The sequence below is a fragment of the Pongo pygmaeus genome, chromosome 5, assembly GCF_028885625.2.
Source record: "Pongo pygmaeus isolate AG05252 chromosome 5, NHGRI_mPonPyg2-v2.0_pri, whole genome shotgun sequence".
Classification (NCBI taxonomy): Eukaryota; Metazoa; Chordata; class Mammalia; order Primates; family Hominidae; genus Pongo; species Pongo pygmaeus.
This window is the reverse complement of record NC_072378.2, coordinates 37,670,686-37,688,113: the sequence shown is the minus strand read 5'-3', so window position 1 is coordinate 37,688,113 and position 17,428 is coordinate 37,670,686. Positions and strand designations below refer to the sequence as shown.

At 44.8% G+C, this 17,428-nt stretch overlaps 1 protein-coding gene across 1 annotated transcript in view; it reads right to left on the bottom strand.

The window, feature by feature from the left end:
* The window catches only part of TBC1D22B (TBC1 domain family member 22B), a 77,455-nt gene that overhangs the window by 37,881 nt on the left and 22,146 nt on the right, over positions 1-17,428 (bottom strand). Inside the window, exons 3-8 of the mRNA XM_054490761.2 lie at positions 14,480-14,787; positions 11,950-12,129; positions 11,362-11,432; positions 9,851-9,979; positions 7,223-7,288; positions 2,948-3,062 (exon numbers count right to left, since the gene is read on the bottom strand). Coding sequence (XP_054346736.1) covers positions 2,948-3,062; positions 7,223-7,288; positions 9,851-9,979; positions 11,362-11,432; positions 11,950-12,129; positions 14,480-14,787 — 869 coding nt within the window. The remainder of the gene's footprint in view (positions 1-2,947; positions 3,063-7,222; positions 7,289-9,850; positions 9,980-11,361; positions 11,433-11,949; positions 12,130-14,479; positions 14,788-17,428) is intronic.

The following is a 17,428-nucleotide window of genomic DNA, read 5'->3' as shown; positions in this document are numbered from 1 at the left end:
CATCTGCAGTTCTAGCTACCTGGGGGGCAGGAGGATTGCTTTAGCCAGAGTATAAGGTTACACTGTGCTATGATCATGCCACTGTCTCTTAAAAAAAAAAATTAAATTTAAAAAAGAATGTCCCAGATAGCATCTTTTTCCAATAGAAGGCTGTTTTGTCTGTATTGAAAATCTGCTGTTTAGTGTACCGCCTTCATCAATGACCTTAACTAGATCTTCCGGACAATTTGCTGCAGCTTCTACATCAGCACTTGTCGCTTCACCCTGCACTTTTATGTTACGGAGATGGCTTCTTTCCCTAAACTTCATGAAAACCAACTTCTCCTAGCTTCAAACTTTTCTTCTGCAGCTTCCTCACCTCTCTTAGCCTTTATGAAAGTGAAGAGAGTTAAGGCCTTGCTCTGGGTTAAGCTCTGGATTAAGGGAATGTTGTAGCTAGTTCATTCTTCTATCCATATGAGCAATAAGGCTATTTTGATTTCTTATTATTTGTGTGTTCACTGGAGTAGCATTTTTAGTTTACTTCAAGAACTTTTCCGTTGCTCACAATTTGGCATGCTGGCACAAGAGGCATAGCTTTCAGTCTGTCTCAGCTTTTGACCTACCTTCTTCACTAAGCTTAATCATTTATAGCTTTTGATTTAAAGTGAGAGAGACATGTAACTCTTCCTTTCCCTTGAACACTTACAAGCCATTGCAGGGTTATTAATTGACCTAATTTGAATACTGTTTTGTCTCAGGGAATAGAGAGGCCCAAGGAGAGGGAGATGAGGAAGGACCAGCTGGTGGAGCAATCAGAACACACACAACATTTATAAATTAAGTTCACTGTCTTATATGGAGGCAGTTCATGGCACCCTGAAATAATTACAATAGTAACATCAAAGTTCGCTGATCACAGATGACCATGACAGATATAATAATAATGTAAAGTTGGGCCAGGCACGGCGGCTGATGCCTGTAATCCCAGCACTTTGGGAGGCCGAGGTGGACAGATCATGAGGTCAGGAGATCGAGACCATCCTGGCTAACACGGTGAAACCCCATCTCTACTTAAAATACAAAAAATTAGCCGGGCATGGTGGCAGGTGCCTGTAGTCCCAGCTACTCGGGAGGCTGAGGCACGAGAATCGCTTGAACCCAGGCGGCGGAGGTTGCAGTGAGCCGAGATCACGCCACTGCACTCCAGCCTGGGCGACAGAGCGAGACTCTGTCTCAAAAAATAATAATAATAATAATAATGAAAAGTTAAAAATACTGTGAGAATTATCAGAATGTGACACACAGACATAAAGTGAACACATGCTTTTGAAAAATGGCACTGATAGACTTGCTTAACGCAGGGTTGCCACAAATCTTCAATTTATAAAAATGCAATATCTACAAAGCTCAATAAAACAAGATATGCCTGTACCAAGATCAGAAAGCAGTCATATCTATCACAGGAAGGCACACTGCTTTGATGGGGTTGAGGTAGTAATGGGATGGGCACCTGAAGAAAGTGAAGACATGCTTGGAACAAAATATAAATGGTAGCTAACAAGATAATTAAATATCTAATCAGAACTACAGCTGCTGAGGATTATTTTTAACTGGCATAACACTGTTAGCAAGATTTCATGACAGCATTTAGACTTCAAATGTAGATTAATGAATGGATTAATACCATCCTAGGCTCATTCTTCAACACTATTTTAGAAAATTACTACTGCAAGAAGCAACTAAAAAATCCCAACAGATCAGCTGAAATGCTCTCTTGATAAAATTATACAACACAGTAGAATTACGCTGTTTCCAAAAGTTGATCTATTGTGGGGGGGCGGGCGGGGGAGATGTAAAAAGTCCTCTAGAAAAAGCTTTCTTAGTCAGTTGCCTTAATTCTTAATTTTCTGAGACTGCCTCATGAAAGACCTCATCATCCCTTTGAGCCCCACCGCAAAACCTGGATAGGATAGACCAAGTGAGACATTTCTTATGCTCTCCTCTTCAAAGGGCTCCACTCTCACCCATTTCTCATTACCCAACCCCCTAACCCCTCCAAATGGCTTCCTCCAAAAACCACAATCATCCACTACCCTCAGAGTCTAAAGAAAATGGTTTTAGTTCTAGCTCTGCCTCTAATAAGGAGACAGAGAATCTCACAACTTCTCAGTGAAATGAGGGATTACATGAATGGCTTTCTAAGATCCCTTTCGATGTTCTTACTCCTACATGAGGTTCTCCTTACCTAAGGAAACAAAGCATCAGAACATGGCAGATGGGTTTTCCTGTGACTCTCTCAGCACAAGTGATTAAGGAAACCAAAACAGAGAAACACAGGATCCTCAACTCCTTTGACTCTGCTTAACTTAGGCTGGCTGGCAGAGGCTGGGACTACAAGAAAACCTAACTGCTGCCATGAAATCTAATCTCTCTCCAAAGTGACAAGAACCCAGTGGGGTGAGAGGTGAAGAAGGTGTGGGAGAAATCAAGGTCCTGGAGTTCTCCTTGGCCCATTCCATCACTTCCCGTATGTGCTGGGTTCTGGTGCCACAACTTTTTGTCCTCTGCACATCCACATCCTGCTCCTAAGATACAGCAAGTGAACTGGAGTGTGCAGGCCTGATGTCCAATCTAAAATTCCAGTTTACTTGGATGAGGGCCTGCGTCGGAAACAAGTTCAAAATAATCCTAAAATAATCTCAAATAAACCATCAAACCACAAAACTTATCAATGTGGTCATTCTTGTGACAAAGCAGGTCTTTTTAGGTGAGATCTGTGACCATCTTAAGAGATAAATTCCAGGCAGCAACCGCTGTTAAAAGTAGTTTTAGCTGTGTATGCCAAAGGCACTCTCTATTTTCTAGCAAGACATACCCACTGGCTGGACTCTTGGAAAAAACAAACAGACAGACGGCAGATAAGAAAGAGCAATAGCTTGTTCAGCTTGGTACTAATGCTTCTTACCCACATATTCTGAGAGGAAGACGACAAAGAATGGAGTGACCAGGTCATTAATTCCCTGGACATACCCACTGGCAGGGTGGCGGATGGCCCAAATAAATAGAATTCTTTCAAAGATCTAGGAAAATGAGAGAGAAAGACACAAGTGTTAAATCATGGGGACACACACTCCCTCCCTCCGTTTACCTACTTCACAATTTACCTCTAGGTTGGTGTAGAATTTTTAGGAAAATTTTAAGATACTGTGGGATAAAGAAGTATATAAATGCAAAAAGTTTCTAAATACACTAATTGTTTTCAAGTAGGGGTAGATACTTCTTGCCCTTTATTCATTTTTTCATTATCTGGTCACCACAATATGAAATTGGGAGAAGGAAAGAATAGCAAACCCAAATGCCTTAGAAAACATTTGGGATGAATGCTGTTAATTCAGGCCACCACATTCTCATCTGTAGATACGGTTTCCTATTTCCAAGAGCAAGATATCAGGACATCCCAGTTCTGATGCTTTTTTCTAAAATTTTTTTTTTTTTTTTTTTGGTCATTATAGGATTTAGAGAGGAAATACTTTTTCTACCACCCTCCCTTCTCCCTGCTGAGAAGAAAGGAGGTCTTGATTTAATTCTAACCCAGCCTGACTAGGACCAAGTGACAGACTGCACATTGCAGGAAGTCACTTCACATATCAGGATACAACCCAGACATTTGCTAAGGATAGGAAGTCAAACAAAATCCTATGGACTCCTATAGCTGGGAATTTGAGAACAGAGAAACCAGCCAGGGCCCCATGGGAAAGGCCCTGGGGTTTAGCATATTAGCCACAAGAAGCCAGAGGCCTACACTGGGGACAAAGGAAAGATCTTTATGGTCCCTTTACATAATCATGCCCTGTCCCACTCAACTATATTACCCTCGCTTTCATTAGGCCCTCTGAGCTTCTCCCCACCTTCTCTCAACCTGATAATACCCATTGCCTGGTTTCATCCTGGTGGCCACAACTCCTGAGTCTGACACATTCTTGAGACTGGCTTTGACTGGGCTGCCTCATGCCTCTGTGAACCACACCAGAGAGATGGCAGAGGTGATGTGAGTACATGCAGATGATAGGGTAGGAGATTAGAAAGCACGTGGACTTGGGAGAATCTCAGCCAGTCACCACTGCATCAGATTGAAGAGGCCCTCTCAAGCAGGTGGAAGGGAGAAACCTCCCAGGGAGACCAACAAACAGGAAATGGTTATATGGTTTTTGGAGATGGTTATCTAGTGTAGGAGGGACATAGAGAATCTAGAGACATAAACGATGCTTCCCAGCCTCTCTGTCATAGATAGTTGTGCCTACAGCTGGCAAACAGAGCTGAGAAATGGTTTCTTTCACTGTCAACACTGCTGCCTTCATAGGCAGTGAGAACAAAGCCCTCCCTGGAAGGGAGCTGGCCTCTCTGCCTTCACTAGACCGACCCATTTGCTTTGTGTGGCTGAGGAAAAGGCATAGCACCCTCATTTGCATTTGGCCCAACACTCTAATGGGAGCACTCTTACACTCTATTTTCTCTCTGTTGCTAAATGATCCCTCTATCTTGAAAATACAGCCAAAGCTAGAACCACCATTTTCAGGAAAATCTCAAGAATTCCCTGCCTCACTCTCTTTCTTTGCACTTCTCGTGACCTGGGTCTGTCTAGACGCCTCTATTAAAAAGCTCCTCCAGGCTGGTCTTTCCAAAGGACTTAGAAGGGCTTCTACTCTATAGGATCGGCCCCTTGTAAATACTCAAATCCTTGGCACCTGGCTGTAACAATGGCCAAGCACATGGAAGCTAGCTGTTCAGAATCAGAAGACCTATGATCATCCTCTCTAGTCAGGGTGGGACAGCACAGACACACTCACGTGGTACAAGTGAAGTGGTCAAAGAGATGGAAACTGAAGAGCACCAAGCCTGGTAATCAGGGGAGACCATGGGATGTTCACTATAGAAAAAGTCTGGGATAATCCTGCCTTATAGAGGAGTGGATAGGAGAACCGCTGGAGGTCTTCCTGTTTCTCTTCTACTAGTGTGGGTAATTCTTACATACTATAGTCAATTATCAAGTATCTTTCAGGTTTTCAAAGCAAGCCTTTCCATATTCAGTGTTACTTAGTTCTTTGCTTCTTGGTTGGCATTTTTACCAGCCTGGATGGTGGCTCACGCCTTGTAATTCCAGCATTTTGAGAGGAAGAAGCAGAAAGATTGCTTGAGGCCAGGGGTTCGAGACCAGTCCTGGGCAACAAAGCAAGACCCCATCTGTACAAAAAATTATGAGAAAAAAAATTAGCCAGGTGTGGTAGTGCATGATTGTAGCCCCAGCTACTTGGGAGGTTGAGGCAGGAGGTTGAGGCAGGAGGCTTGAGCCCAGGAGGTAGAGGCTGCAGTGAGCTATGATCACGCCACTGCACTCTAGCCTGGGTGACAGAGTGAGACTCTGTCTCTTAAAAAGTTAAAATAAAAAAAAATTTAAAAGATGACTGTAGCCTGCTAGATGAAATGGTCATTCAGGAAAAATTGGGAAGAATAAAGTTTGAGTTCCAATATTGTATTCAGGATGCACTACTAAAAGAAGCCACCACCCCCCAATCTTTTTTTTTTGAGACAGGATCTTGCTCTGTCACCCAGGCTGGAGTGCAGTAGCACGATCATGGCTCATTGCAGCTTTGACCACCTGGGCTCAAGAGATCCTCCCTCCTCAGCCTCCCAAGTAGCACAGGCACAGTAGCACAGGCACGCACCACCATGCCTGACTAATTCTGTAATTTTTTTGAGACAGGGTCTCACTATGTTACCCAGACTGGTCTCAAACTCCTGGGCTCAGGCTGGTCTCAAACTCGTGGGCTCAAGCAACCCTCTGGCCTTGGCCTCCCAAAGTACTGGGATTATAGGAGTGGGTCACCATGCCTGGCTGAGAAGCCTTTTAAACTGACTACTTTTCCCATCTCCAAATTCAGAGTAAGCATGCACAGGTAAAAGAAAAGTCTCTGAACATCTCCAAGTTAAAATGAGGAATAAGCAGTGCTGAGCCATGGAAAACTGTATGGGAGGATAAAGGGATCGTGAATGGGTTTTTGGCTTCCTGTGAGCTGAATCTTATAGTTAAAATAATGATGTTACCTTCAAAATCTTCTTTATGCTATGGGTAAGACATGAGGGACCCCACCAGTGGAGACATCTATATTTAAACAAAATTATAAATATAACCCAAAGTCAAATAGAAATTATTTTCAGCATTTTAACCACCACCCCTCTCTATTATGAGAACTGAAAGTTCTGTTAAAAGAGCACTAATACTTAGTGTCCTGGCTACTGTAAAGTTGCAAAGGAAATCCCTAATCTTAAGAAGTTTACAGTTACTGCTTAAGTCAAAACATAATAGCCCCACTGACACCTTCCATGTACTTCATTAACTTGTTAGATCTCAAAATATAACTACTAATCCCACTTCTAAATATATACCCAAAAGAATTTAAAACAGAGACTCAAACAGATATTCACATACCCATACTAGCAGCAGCATTACTCACAATAGCCAAAAGGTGAAAGCAACCCATGTGTCCACTGACAGATGAATAGCTCAACAGTATGTGTTACATATGTACAATGGAATATTATTCAGCCTTAAAAAAGGAAATTCACACATGCAACAATAGGGATGAACCTTAAAGATATTATGCTAAGTGAAATAAGCCAGTCACAGAAGGACAAGTATTGTATGATTCCACTTATTTGAGCTGCCTGGAGTAGCCAAATTCTTAGAGACAAATAGAATGGTGGCTGCAGAAGAGAGTTAATATTTAATGGATACAGAGTTTCAGTTTGGGAAGATGAAAAATGTTCTGGAAGTAGATGGTGATGATGGTCATACAACAATGTGACTGTACTTAATGCCACTGAGCTGTACACTAAAAAATGGGTTAACACAGTAAATTTTATATTATGTATATTTTACCACAATTTAAAAAATCACTACTTCCACCTTGATAAATTAGAGCAAATACAGGAATAGGAATTCTAAGATGTGGGTTCTTCATTCTGCCACCAGGTAGTCTCAAAATTCTGAGCAAGTTCCTTAGCCTTTCAAAGTGTTATTCTGCTCACAGATTTGTAACGAAGATCAAATGAGAATGCTCTGAAGGAACCAAAGCTGCATATATGAACATAAGGTACTATTATGATTACCCGCAAATCTGTAAACAGGTGCCACAGAACTACACGGGGAGAAGCGCCAAAGAACATTAAGTAATTCCCTCACCTCCTGTACAAGTGGTTGCTGGAACAACGGAATGAGAGGATTCGTCCTTGGAATGTCAATGTGAATCTGAAAAAGAGAAGGCATGTCCAAAAACACAAATGCCAGGTTTTTTTTGTTTGTTTGTTTGTTTGTTTTGAGATGAAGTCTCGCTCTTGTCCCCCAGGCTGGAGTGCAATGGCGCTATCTCAGCTCACTGCAACCTCCGCCTCCAGGGTTCAAGTGATTCTCCTGCCTCAGCCTCCCAAGTAGCTGGGATTACAGGCGCCTGCCACTACGCCTGGCTAATTTTTGCATTTTTAGTAGAGACAGGGTTTCACCATGTTAGCCAGGCTGGTCTTGAACTCCTGACCTCAGTGACCCACCCGCCTCGGCCTGCCAAAGTGCTGGGATTGCAGGTGTGAGCCACCGTGCCTGGCCCAGTTTGTTCTTTTGACAAGTTTTTTTTTTAAAGAAATGGGAATCATCTGGCCGGGTGCAGTGGCTCACGCCTGTAATCCCAGCACTTTGGGAGGCCAAGCCGGGCGGATCATGAGGTCAGGAGATCGAGACCATCCTGGCTAACACGGTGAAACCCTATCTCTACTAAAAATACAAAAAATTAGCCGGGCGTGGTGGCGGGTGCCTGCAGTCCCAGCTACTCGGGAGGCTGAGGCAGGAGAATGGTGTGAACCCGGGAGGTGGAGCTTGCAGTGAGCCAATCGGGCCACTGCACTCCAGCCTGGGTGACAGAGCGAGACTCCATCTCAAAAAAAAAAAAAAAAAGAAATGGGAATCAAAGTAGTAAGAAAACACAATTTATCTTCAGAAAGAAGTGATTGACACAGAAAAAAATATAGTTATACCTACCTGCCCATGTGGAACATGTTTCCATGATAACAGTAGCTTATTAAACAGTGAGGAAACCTCCCAAAAGAAACCACTAAAGTCAAATGGCAATAGGCTTCACAGCCTAAGGGTTTTTTCTTATTGCTCTGAAGTCTGTTTCACTCCGGGCTGGCATGTATGTAGTAGGTATGATCCAGGTAGGTACCCATCTTTCAGAATCTTACGCATCAACAGTACCTAAGAACTAAAAGAGCTCAGAAAACTGCAAAAATGTCCTAAAATAGGGAACCAGAGATGAACTTGTTTATGAAGTCATGACGTGTAAGAAGCGGGGAAGGGCCAGGGCGATGGCTCATGCCTGTAATCCCAGCACTTTGGGAGGCTGAGGCAGGTGGATCACTTGAGGTCAGGAGTTTGAGGCCAGCCCGGCCAACATGGTGAAACCCCGTCTCCATTAAAAATACAAAAATTAGGGCTGGGCGCGGTGGCTCATACCTGTAATCCCAGCACTTTGGGAGGCCAAGGTGGGTGGATCACCTGAGGCCAGGAGTTCGAGACCAGCCTGGCCAACATGGCAAAACCCCGTCTCTACTAAAATTACAAAAATTAGCTGGGTGTGGTGGTATGCGCCTGTAATCCCAGCTACCCAGGAGGGTGAGGCAGGAGAATCGCTGGAACCCGGGGGACAGAGGCTGGAGCAAGCCGAGATTGCACCACTGCACTCCAGCCTAGGTGACAGAACGAGACTCGGTCTCAAAAAAGATAAACAAAAAATTAGCCGGGCCTGGTGGCACATGCCTGTAATCCCAGCTACTCGGGAAGCTAAGGCAGGAGAATCACTTGAATCCAGGAGGTGGCGGCTGCAATGAGCCAAGATCACACCACTGCACTCCGGCCTGGACGACAGAGCAAGACTCCATCTCAAAAAAAAAAAAAAAAAAAAAAAAGAAGTGGGGAAGGACCAAAAGGAGTTGGCCTTCAGTAACTGAAGCTGAAAGTTCTTACTTCTGTTACCTAAGACATCACTATAGTCCATTTCAACTCAGGGATTTTCCAATGCCCAGTCTAACTATGCAAAAGACTGTGTCAGCAGCAGCAGCAGAGGCTACTTCAGTTCTTGAGGCTTGTTGTAAACAGCTGCCCACCTTTCACTTTCTGCAACCCCTGGCCTACTCTTCTCCTCCCTCCACATGTGATGTTGGGAGCAGACCTTTCCGCAGACCATGAGGACCATTATGGGCAATGACAGAAGACTCCCTGACAAGACTACTGATAGCTACAGCTCCTACAGACCGTCACAGATGCCAAAACAGCACTGGAGCTGCCAGAAAGACATACTGATGTCATAGTCCAGAGGGACTGGACCACTGCTAAGTAAGTTTGTCTTTCCTCTCCATGCTCGATAACTCTTACTACTCACAGTGTGGTTGGTGGACCAGCAGCAGCAGCATTGCAAGGGAGCACATTAGAACTGCAGGCTTTACCTGAGACCCGCTAAATCAAAATCTGCATTTTCTCATAATCTGTAGGTGAGATCTTATCAAGATCCTAGGTGATTTGTATGTACATTAAAGTTTGAGAAGCAGTGCACTGATTAGTGCCAAAAAAGTCTGTCTATTTAAAATGGCTAAAATCAGAGCTGCTGAATGAAAAGAGGGGAAACAGTTTTGAGGATAAATTTGACTCCTAACCAATATACCACAGCCGGGAAGACTTGGAAAGCCTGTACCCTGAGAGCACTACCATGAGACATACCTAAAGTGTACGACTGGTAAGCAAAGAGGCAGCAGGTGATGACTGTACCTGTCTGTAGGTATCCTGGTGATGTTCCTCATTTCGAGAGTCATAATACTGTTCAATGAAGCCAAAATATTCTTCCCGCTTCCGCTGCAGGGTCAACTTCCTCCTCTCAGTGTTTGCTGGGAGATAGCCCTATAGACAAGACTGCTGGTCAGATGGGGAAAGACAATGGTTGGATAAATCCTTAATTTTTATTTTAATCTATGCAGTGGTTTGGAAACTATCAAGAAGGAAAACTGCCAAGGGTAAATCCCTTTTTGGTTCTGGCCACCCATTTTTTGCCCTCTCCTCATTCAATGAGATCCACATGTGAGCAGATGAAGCAAGGCCAGCTTTCCTAGGATTATTTACTCCCTTGGCCCTGCACTGTGCTGGAGCTTGTGCCACTGGTGAGCATTCCTCAGCTCCCAGAGCTGGCACAGTACAGGAGTGAATGTAGGTCAGTGGGAGGGAGCTGGACCCAAGTCATGGCCTCGGAGGGCTGTGTGTGTCCAGCGCCATACTTCTGAGAAATGCGGGGATATAGCAACCTCTACAGCACATCTCAGCAGTGTGCCAAGTAAGGTGGTGTCAGTTACATTCTTTTCCAGTGTAACTTTCAGAACTACCAGCTTAGGAAGCAGCTGAATGGAATCTGTGACATACAGCTACAACACTTAGACAGAACTTCTGGCAGCAGCCCCCGGTCTAGCCAAAGCTCCAGGCCAACTTTCATTCTTATCCCTGGTCTAGATCCCACTCTCATTCTTATATTTTCTGTTCCCCTTCCGTTCTCACCAAATCTACTCTGAATAGCATTTAAACTTATTAGAAGTGGCAGAGGCAATGATTACATGGTTGCAAGAGTAGAGGTGGGGCGAGCAGTCAGGAGACAGACCCTTCTTCTTGAAAACATTTATGTAATGCATTCTGCAGTGAGTGCCTGGAGAGTGGGGACTGTGGTTTATTCATTTTTGCATCTGCTCAAAGCATCTGACACTATGCCTGGCAAACAGCAGGCTCTCAATAAATCCTCACTAGATGAATGAATGAATTTTACAGGCTCAGGAAACCCACGTGTTCCCATCATAGTGGCTGGCACAGTGCTCTGTACTTGGTGAAAGCAGGACTAGTAAGGCTTCCAAGGGAGGCCAATTTATCAACTCTTCACAGATCAAAGTGGGTTTCAACTTTTGGTTATTCCGGCTGAAACAGGAGTGAAGCACAGGGAACGTTGGAGCTTACTCAAAGCAAGTGCTGGAATCACCCTATCTCACTCTATTCTTCTTCCTCGCTGTTAAGAACATGAGACCATGACTATTGGTACAAGTCTGTGTACCTCCACATGTGTGTGAATAAACTCTCAAGAATGTATTTCTTTATGCACAGAAATAGGACTACAGTCCCACAGTTCTGTCATATCCAGTAGGACTAGAGAAGTCTATGGAGTTAAGACCAATGTGTCCAGACTAACCTCATCAGGCAAGAAGGGCTGTGTGAGGCTCACACTTCTCTACACAGTGGGTAGAACTCACCGACAGGAGTCTCCAGGTTATAGGTCGAACCTCCCTGGGAACCCCTGGCCAGCTATACTTCCTCAGTTCATCTGTAAACAGAAAACAGCCTTGTTGGGTTAACTCTCCACAAATGCTCTAAAGCAAACCGCAACCAGCACTGCCTGATGTCTCCTTCCATCCATGTAAGACCACCACCACCACCTGCTACCCATAAGCACACGGAAAAGCCCAAAACAGCCCTGAGCAGCCAAGTGCCAAGGACACAGCCTTGCAGTAGCAGTCCTGTCAGCTCAGAGATGAAAGTTAGAGGGGAAGGGAAAGACCAGTGGGTGTAGATTTTAGTAAGAGTCACCTTGAGATAAGGGAGACCAAAGTCAGAATAGTTGCACTAGGGTCTACAGGCCACAGAAACCAGTCCCACCTAATTTGGTCCATAATCTCTAGTAACATATGTCTGACTTAATACCTGCATGTCACTGCAATGGGCACCAGGTCAGGAGAAGCTAGAAAAGTAAAAGAAGGAAGAATAAAGAGCAGTAGCTTCCAGGTCTCTGAGAATTCCAGTCACCCAAAGCTCCTACCTTGCCTGGGCTCACAGGGACTCACCTAAGTCAGTGTTGTGGCTGGAGAGAAGCTGACGGAATTTTTCTAGGCGGGTTTTCTCCCGGACAGTCATTGGGGGGGCCCCAGAAGCGTTCTGATCCGAGATCCGGGCAACGAGGGGGATGATGGGCCGGAGAGGGAGTGATTGCTGTTTGTGGAGTGGGTTCCTCAGGCATGTATCACCTGAGATCATTTGAAAAAAAAAGAGAACGGGCTGTGTGAGGAGCATGGATTCTGAGAGGCCTTAAACCTAAGCGTTCAGCATCGTGTTTCCTCCCCAAGGCTGTGGCTGCCTGTGTGCACTGTCTGAGGTGCCCAGCTGAAGGGCAGCAAGGGGCCAGAACCCAGCCACACCCCATTCACTGCCCAGAGAAAGGGCTGCATTTATATCAAACACACCAAGGCACCTTAGGTGGTAACAGACGCCAGATGCTGCAGCAACTTTTGAGAACTTTTTTGGTGACTCTAAAGGAAAATCAAATGTTTTCTTTCTACCCTAACTTGGAACTTTTCTTGGTGCCAAATAGTGAGTTTAGTTTAGTCTAAGGCAGTGTTTTCCTTCCCATTCCACACCACAGAGCACATAAGGAATGATGACACTGCAGATGACACCACAAAGCACAAGGCTGCAATAAATGGAGGTGGTTGCTCTCCACAAGCCCCAGAACCTCCGGCTGCTCCAAGGACTAAAAGGATCAATATCCCCGCACATCCAGTACCCGGTTCTTGGCCCACCAGTGTGCCCTGCACAATGGTGAGAAGCTCCGGCCTAAGGCAATCCTGCCTTCGGTGGCTGCGGTTCCTTTGTGCTCCTACATTTCCCACCAAAATCAACCAGTTCTTAATTCTGCCAAGATATGACTGAAATAACAAACAAAGACTCAAACTGAACTCTGTCTTGTTCTCGACATTTCTACACTAGATGGTGGGTAGGGGGAATAAGCAGTACAGGACTCACGTATATTGAGTGCTTCGTATGTATAAGGCATATAGGTCACTTTTACATATGATCTCTCATTTGATCCTTAGAACATACGGTAGGAATGTCTAACTATTTTACAGACAAGAAACTGCAGCTCAGGGAGGTTAAATAATTTGCAAGTGAGAGGTGAAAAACCACCTTAGGTAAGCCTGACTCTAAAACTCTTTTATTACCACAAGCAAAACTCGGTTTTTAATTCTAGCTGTGCTTCCATGACTGTTTCATATTCTTTACACGGCTGGGCCTTAAAAAGTAGTAGTCACAACAAAAATTCAACAGTGACTATCAACCAACCAGCACTACTAGAAGGTTTACAAAAACAACTTCCATGAGGCAGTTGGCTGAGACGCCTAGTGTAACAAGGGGACTAGAAAATGCAGACACACACTGCAAAGCTGAGACAGAGGTAAATCTCTGCTATTACCTATTTACAGACAGATGACGGCAGGAGAAGAACTCCTCAGGAAGAATGCTCTGGGCTGGGCGGGGGAGGTCCTGGCTGCACAGGGCAGCTCATCATGGATCATGGTAGGGGCCTTCCTCACACTGGAAACCTCTGGAGACCCTCCATCACAGTGTGTAGACACCTTCCACAGCCTGCAGCTGTGGCCACCTGGTCCAGTAACACTGAATGCCTATCTGTGCATGGCACTGAAGGTTCATGCTAGAGACCAAATCAGTGATGGAAAATAACTGCGGAATGATTGCAAAACCTTACAGCCATGAACAAGTTCCCTCAGAACATGAGCCAGGATACACTCCAGGGCTCTGATGTTCTTCTACTTCCTTTTCATCCTGTACCAGCTCACTGCTTTAACTCTCACTGTGATGACAAAGCTTCCCTCTCCAGCTCCCAACATACTTTCATAAAACCCATTAGGGCAACATTAAACACAACCATGAATATTTAAAGGAATACACTGAGAGTCCCCAAAGGTCTAATACAACCACCATCACATCCACCATTACTGTGGCCAGTTTCCTGAAAAGAAACAGAGAGGCCTCTACTTCTACCCCACCCAACCTGATGGGACCTGCCTGATGGTCAGGAAGCTGGGACCTGGGGCCTTTAGGCCCATTTGCTCCCTCCCTCAGGAACAGGAAAAGACAACCTTATGCTAGTGGCTGTTCCCTAGGGCTGAGAAAGTCAAACCACAGTGCCAAACAATTGTGAAATTCAGCCACTAACAGCTTTAAATACATTAGTTAATATTTCTAAACCTGACCAGGCCTAAAGCAATGTGAAGCAATCAAACCAGAGAAGTTGTGGACTCCACCACAGGGAAAGGAAGAAGAGAAGAGGAGAATGGCAAACAACACCTGGGTGTCAGAGAGTGAAGGCCCAGGTCACCAGACTGGGCAGCCGCCACTGTGGGAGGGGCAAGTATAGCTTGTGACCACTCAGGCTTAATGATGTCATATCTCAGGCTTGAGTTTATTTACCACCCAATTGAATATCTACCTGAGTGAGGCCCCAAAGAAAAATCGCTTTTATTTAAAATGCACGCTGCTGAGAAGGCTGAGGCTATGAAGGGAGCAGGAAGGACTTACTAGAGTTTCTGGACAGCTGGGCATCACTGCTGGACTTTATGACCTTGTAGCTGGCAGGAACGTCCGATGTCGTTGACTGGGACCGTTCTGGTTTTACTCTCAGCTTGCTGTGGTTTTCTAGAACTTGGGCTGCAGTTGCCAAAGCAACTTTTGAGTTCAGAGTTTGGAAAGAAGGTGAGGAAAAGTCCTCTTCCTCATCATCGCCAATGTCCCAAGCATCACTGGTATTCCGTGCAAACTCATGAAAACTGGAGGCCTTCTTATTCTTCAGAGGAACTGTGTTGACTTTTGATCGTTCTTTAATGAAACTTCAAGAAAGGAGACACGATTACCAAGGAATGGCCTGACACATCTGACCACCTGCATTTGCTTATTATTATAATATTAATAAATTACAAACTACCCCATACATAATCATTAGCTTCTTCAAACAAAAACTGCCCACATCCATTCTTCATCTAGATACATCCAGACAGCCTGAGATCGCAGAGACAGATGTAGCAGAGACAGCAATGGTCACCAAATATCCCATGTGCTCTTGTATACTTCCCAGCCCCCATGCACTTAGGTGAGGCCATATGACCAGTTCCAGCCAATGGACTGAGAAGAGAAATGAGGCGATTACTTCCAGGCAAAGTAGAGAATAGGTGTCAGTTCTGTATAACCTCTCTCTTTTTTTTTTTTTTTCTTGAGATAGAGTTTCTGTCACCCAGGCTGAAGTGCAGTGGTATGATCATGGCTCTCTGCAGCCTTGACCTCCTGGGCTCAAGTGGTCCTCCCACCACAGCCTCTTGAGTAGCTGGGACTACAGGTGTGCACCATGATGCCTGGCTAATTTTATTATTATTTTTTGTAGACACAAGGTTTCACTATGTTGCCCAGGCTGGTCTTGAACTCCTGGGTTCAAGCGATCCTCCCACCTCGGCCTCCCAAATCGTTGGGATTACAGGTGTGAGCCACCATGCCTGACCTATAGCTTTTCTTCTAACATGTCATGATGACTGGCAAGATGGTAGAGCCTCCCTCAGCCTAGGTAACTGAGTGGCTATGTGGAGCAGCAGTAACTATGTCGAGAAGCCTGCCCTCTGCCCTTACCCCACCCCCATTTTAGACATGTAGCATGAGCAGGAAATAAACCTTTACTGTGTTAATCCACTGAGATTTGAGAGTTGATCTGCTGTCACTTAGAGCAGCACATAAACTACTGGCAGAAAACGAGATAATTTTAGGTAGTTCACATATGTAGCATTAAACATTAAGTCCCAAAATAAAAAAGTTGCTCCATTTTTTATTCTGTTAAAAGTTCTTCTGCTAGCCTTGAGAAGAAAGTTGAAGTTTGGTGCTACTCTGTCTTTAAGACCATTTTCTAACCAGGTGCCAAAGTGAGGGCAGCCTCAGAATCAATATATTTGCTAGCAACAAGATCTGGCTCTGGATTTAATAAGATTGTTTGGTTTTTCACTGGGTATTTATATGGTTCTTTTCTTTTAAGAGTCAGGGCCTTGCTCTGTCACCCAGGGTGGAGTGACGGAGTGCAGGAGAGAAATCTCGGCTCACTGCAGTCTTGAACTCCTAGGCTCAAGCAATCCTTCCACCTCAGCCTCCTGAGTAGCTGGGACTATAGGCGCACACCACGTCTAGCTTTTTTTTTTTTTTGAGAGATAAGGGTCTCATTATGTTGTTCTCGCTAGTCTCAAACTCCTGGCCTCAAGTGATCCTCTCACCTGAGCCTCCCAAATTGCTGGGATTACAGGCATGAGCCACCATGCCCAGAAGTTCTTCTTATTTATAACAAATGTTATTTGTTTTCTATTTATAGAAATGATAATATTTGTTTTTAAAACAAGTCTATTTGAGTGGCCAGGCACGGTGGCTCACGCCGGTAATCCCAGCACTTTGGGAGGTGGAGGCAGATGGATCACTTGAGGTCAGGAGTTTGAGATCAGCCTGGCCAACATGGTGAAACCCCATCTCTACTAAAAAAATACAAAAATTAGCCGGGCGTGGTGGCGCATGCCTATAATCCCAGCTACTTGGGAGGCTGAGGCAGGAGAATTGCTTAAACCTGGGAGGTGGAAGTTGCAGTGAGCCAAGATCACGCCACTGCACTCCAGCCTGGATGACAGTGTGACACTCCATCTCAAAAAAAAAAAAAAAAGAGCTATAGAAGACAAGTACCCAAATCAAAGAAAATAAAACTGAGGCTGCATGTTCTGGACTCATCCACCATGGCTGCTTCTCCTTTGTAAGACGGGACCTGATCTACCACCTGCAGTACCATCTCAGGGGATTCACTGTCGAGAACAAACATGCAGCTGTGTAAGAAAGATCTGTCATCTAATATACCACCCAGGAGTATGTGGTTATTACTGTTTTTCCTTCTTAGAGGCCATGTGTACATTAAGATTGCATAAATACTGGATGTTCTGAGAATTCTTTAATCAATCATCAAATCAAGAAGTTGAATTTTAACTCAGGTCAAAGAGCTGACTTGAAGCTGGTGGCCTAACACAGGGTGACACACACGCACACCAGGACCGGATGAACACACTACAGGGAGAGACGGGCAAGGCTGGCTGTCAGGTTCTAACAGGTGCTGACTTCTGAGAAAAATGAAGGCGGTTAACCAGCTGAGGAGTGGGTACCAAGGTGTGTGTTGTATTTTTCTTCATACGCTTTTTATGCATTTGAAGGTTTTTGTTTTATATATGTATTTTTTTGTTTGTTTGTTTGTTTGTTTTGAAAAGGAGCCTTGCTCTGTCACCCAGGCTGGAGTGCAGTGGCGCTATCTAGGCTCACTGCAACCTCCACCTCCTCGGTTCAGGCGATTCTCTTGCCTCAGCCTCCTGAGTAGCTGGGACTACAGGCACGCACCACCATGCCCAGCTAATCAGGCTGGTCTTAAATTCTTGACCTCAGGTGATCTGCCCGCCTCGGCCTCCCAAAGTG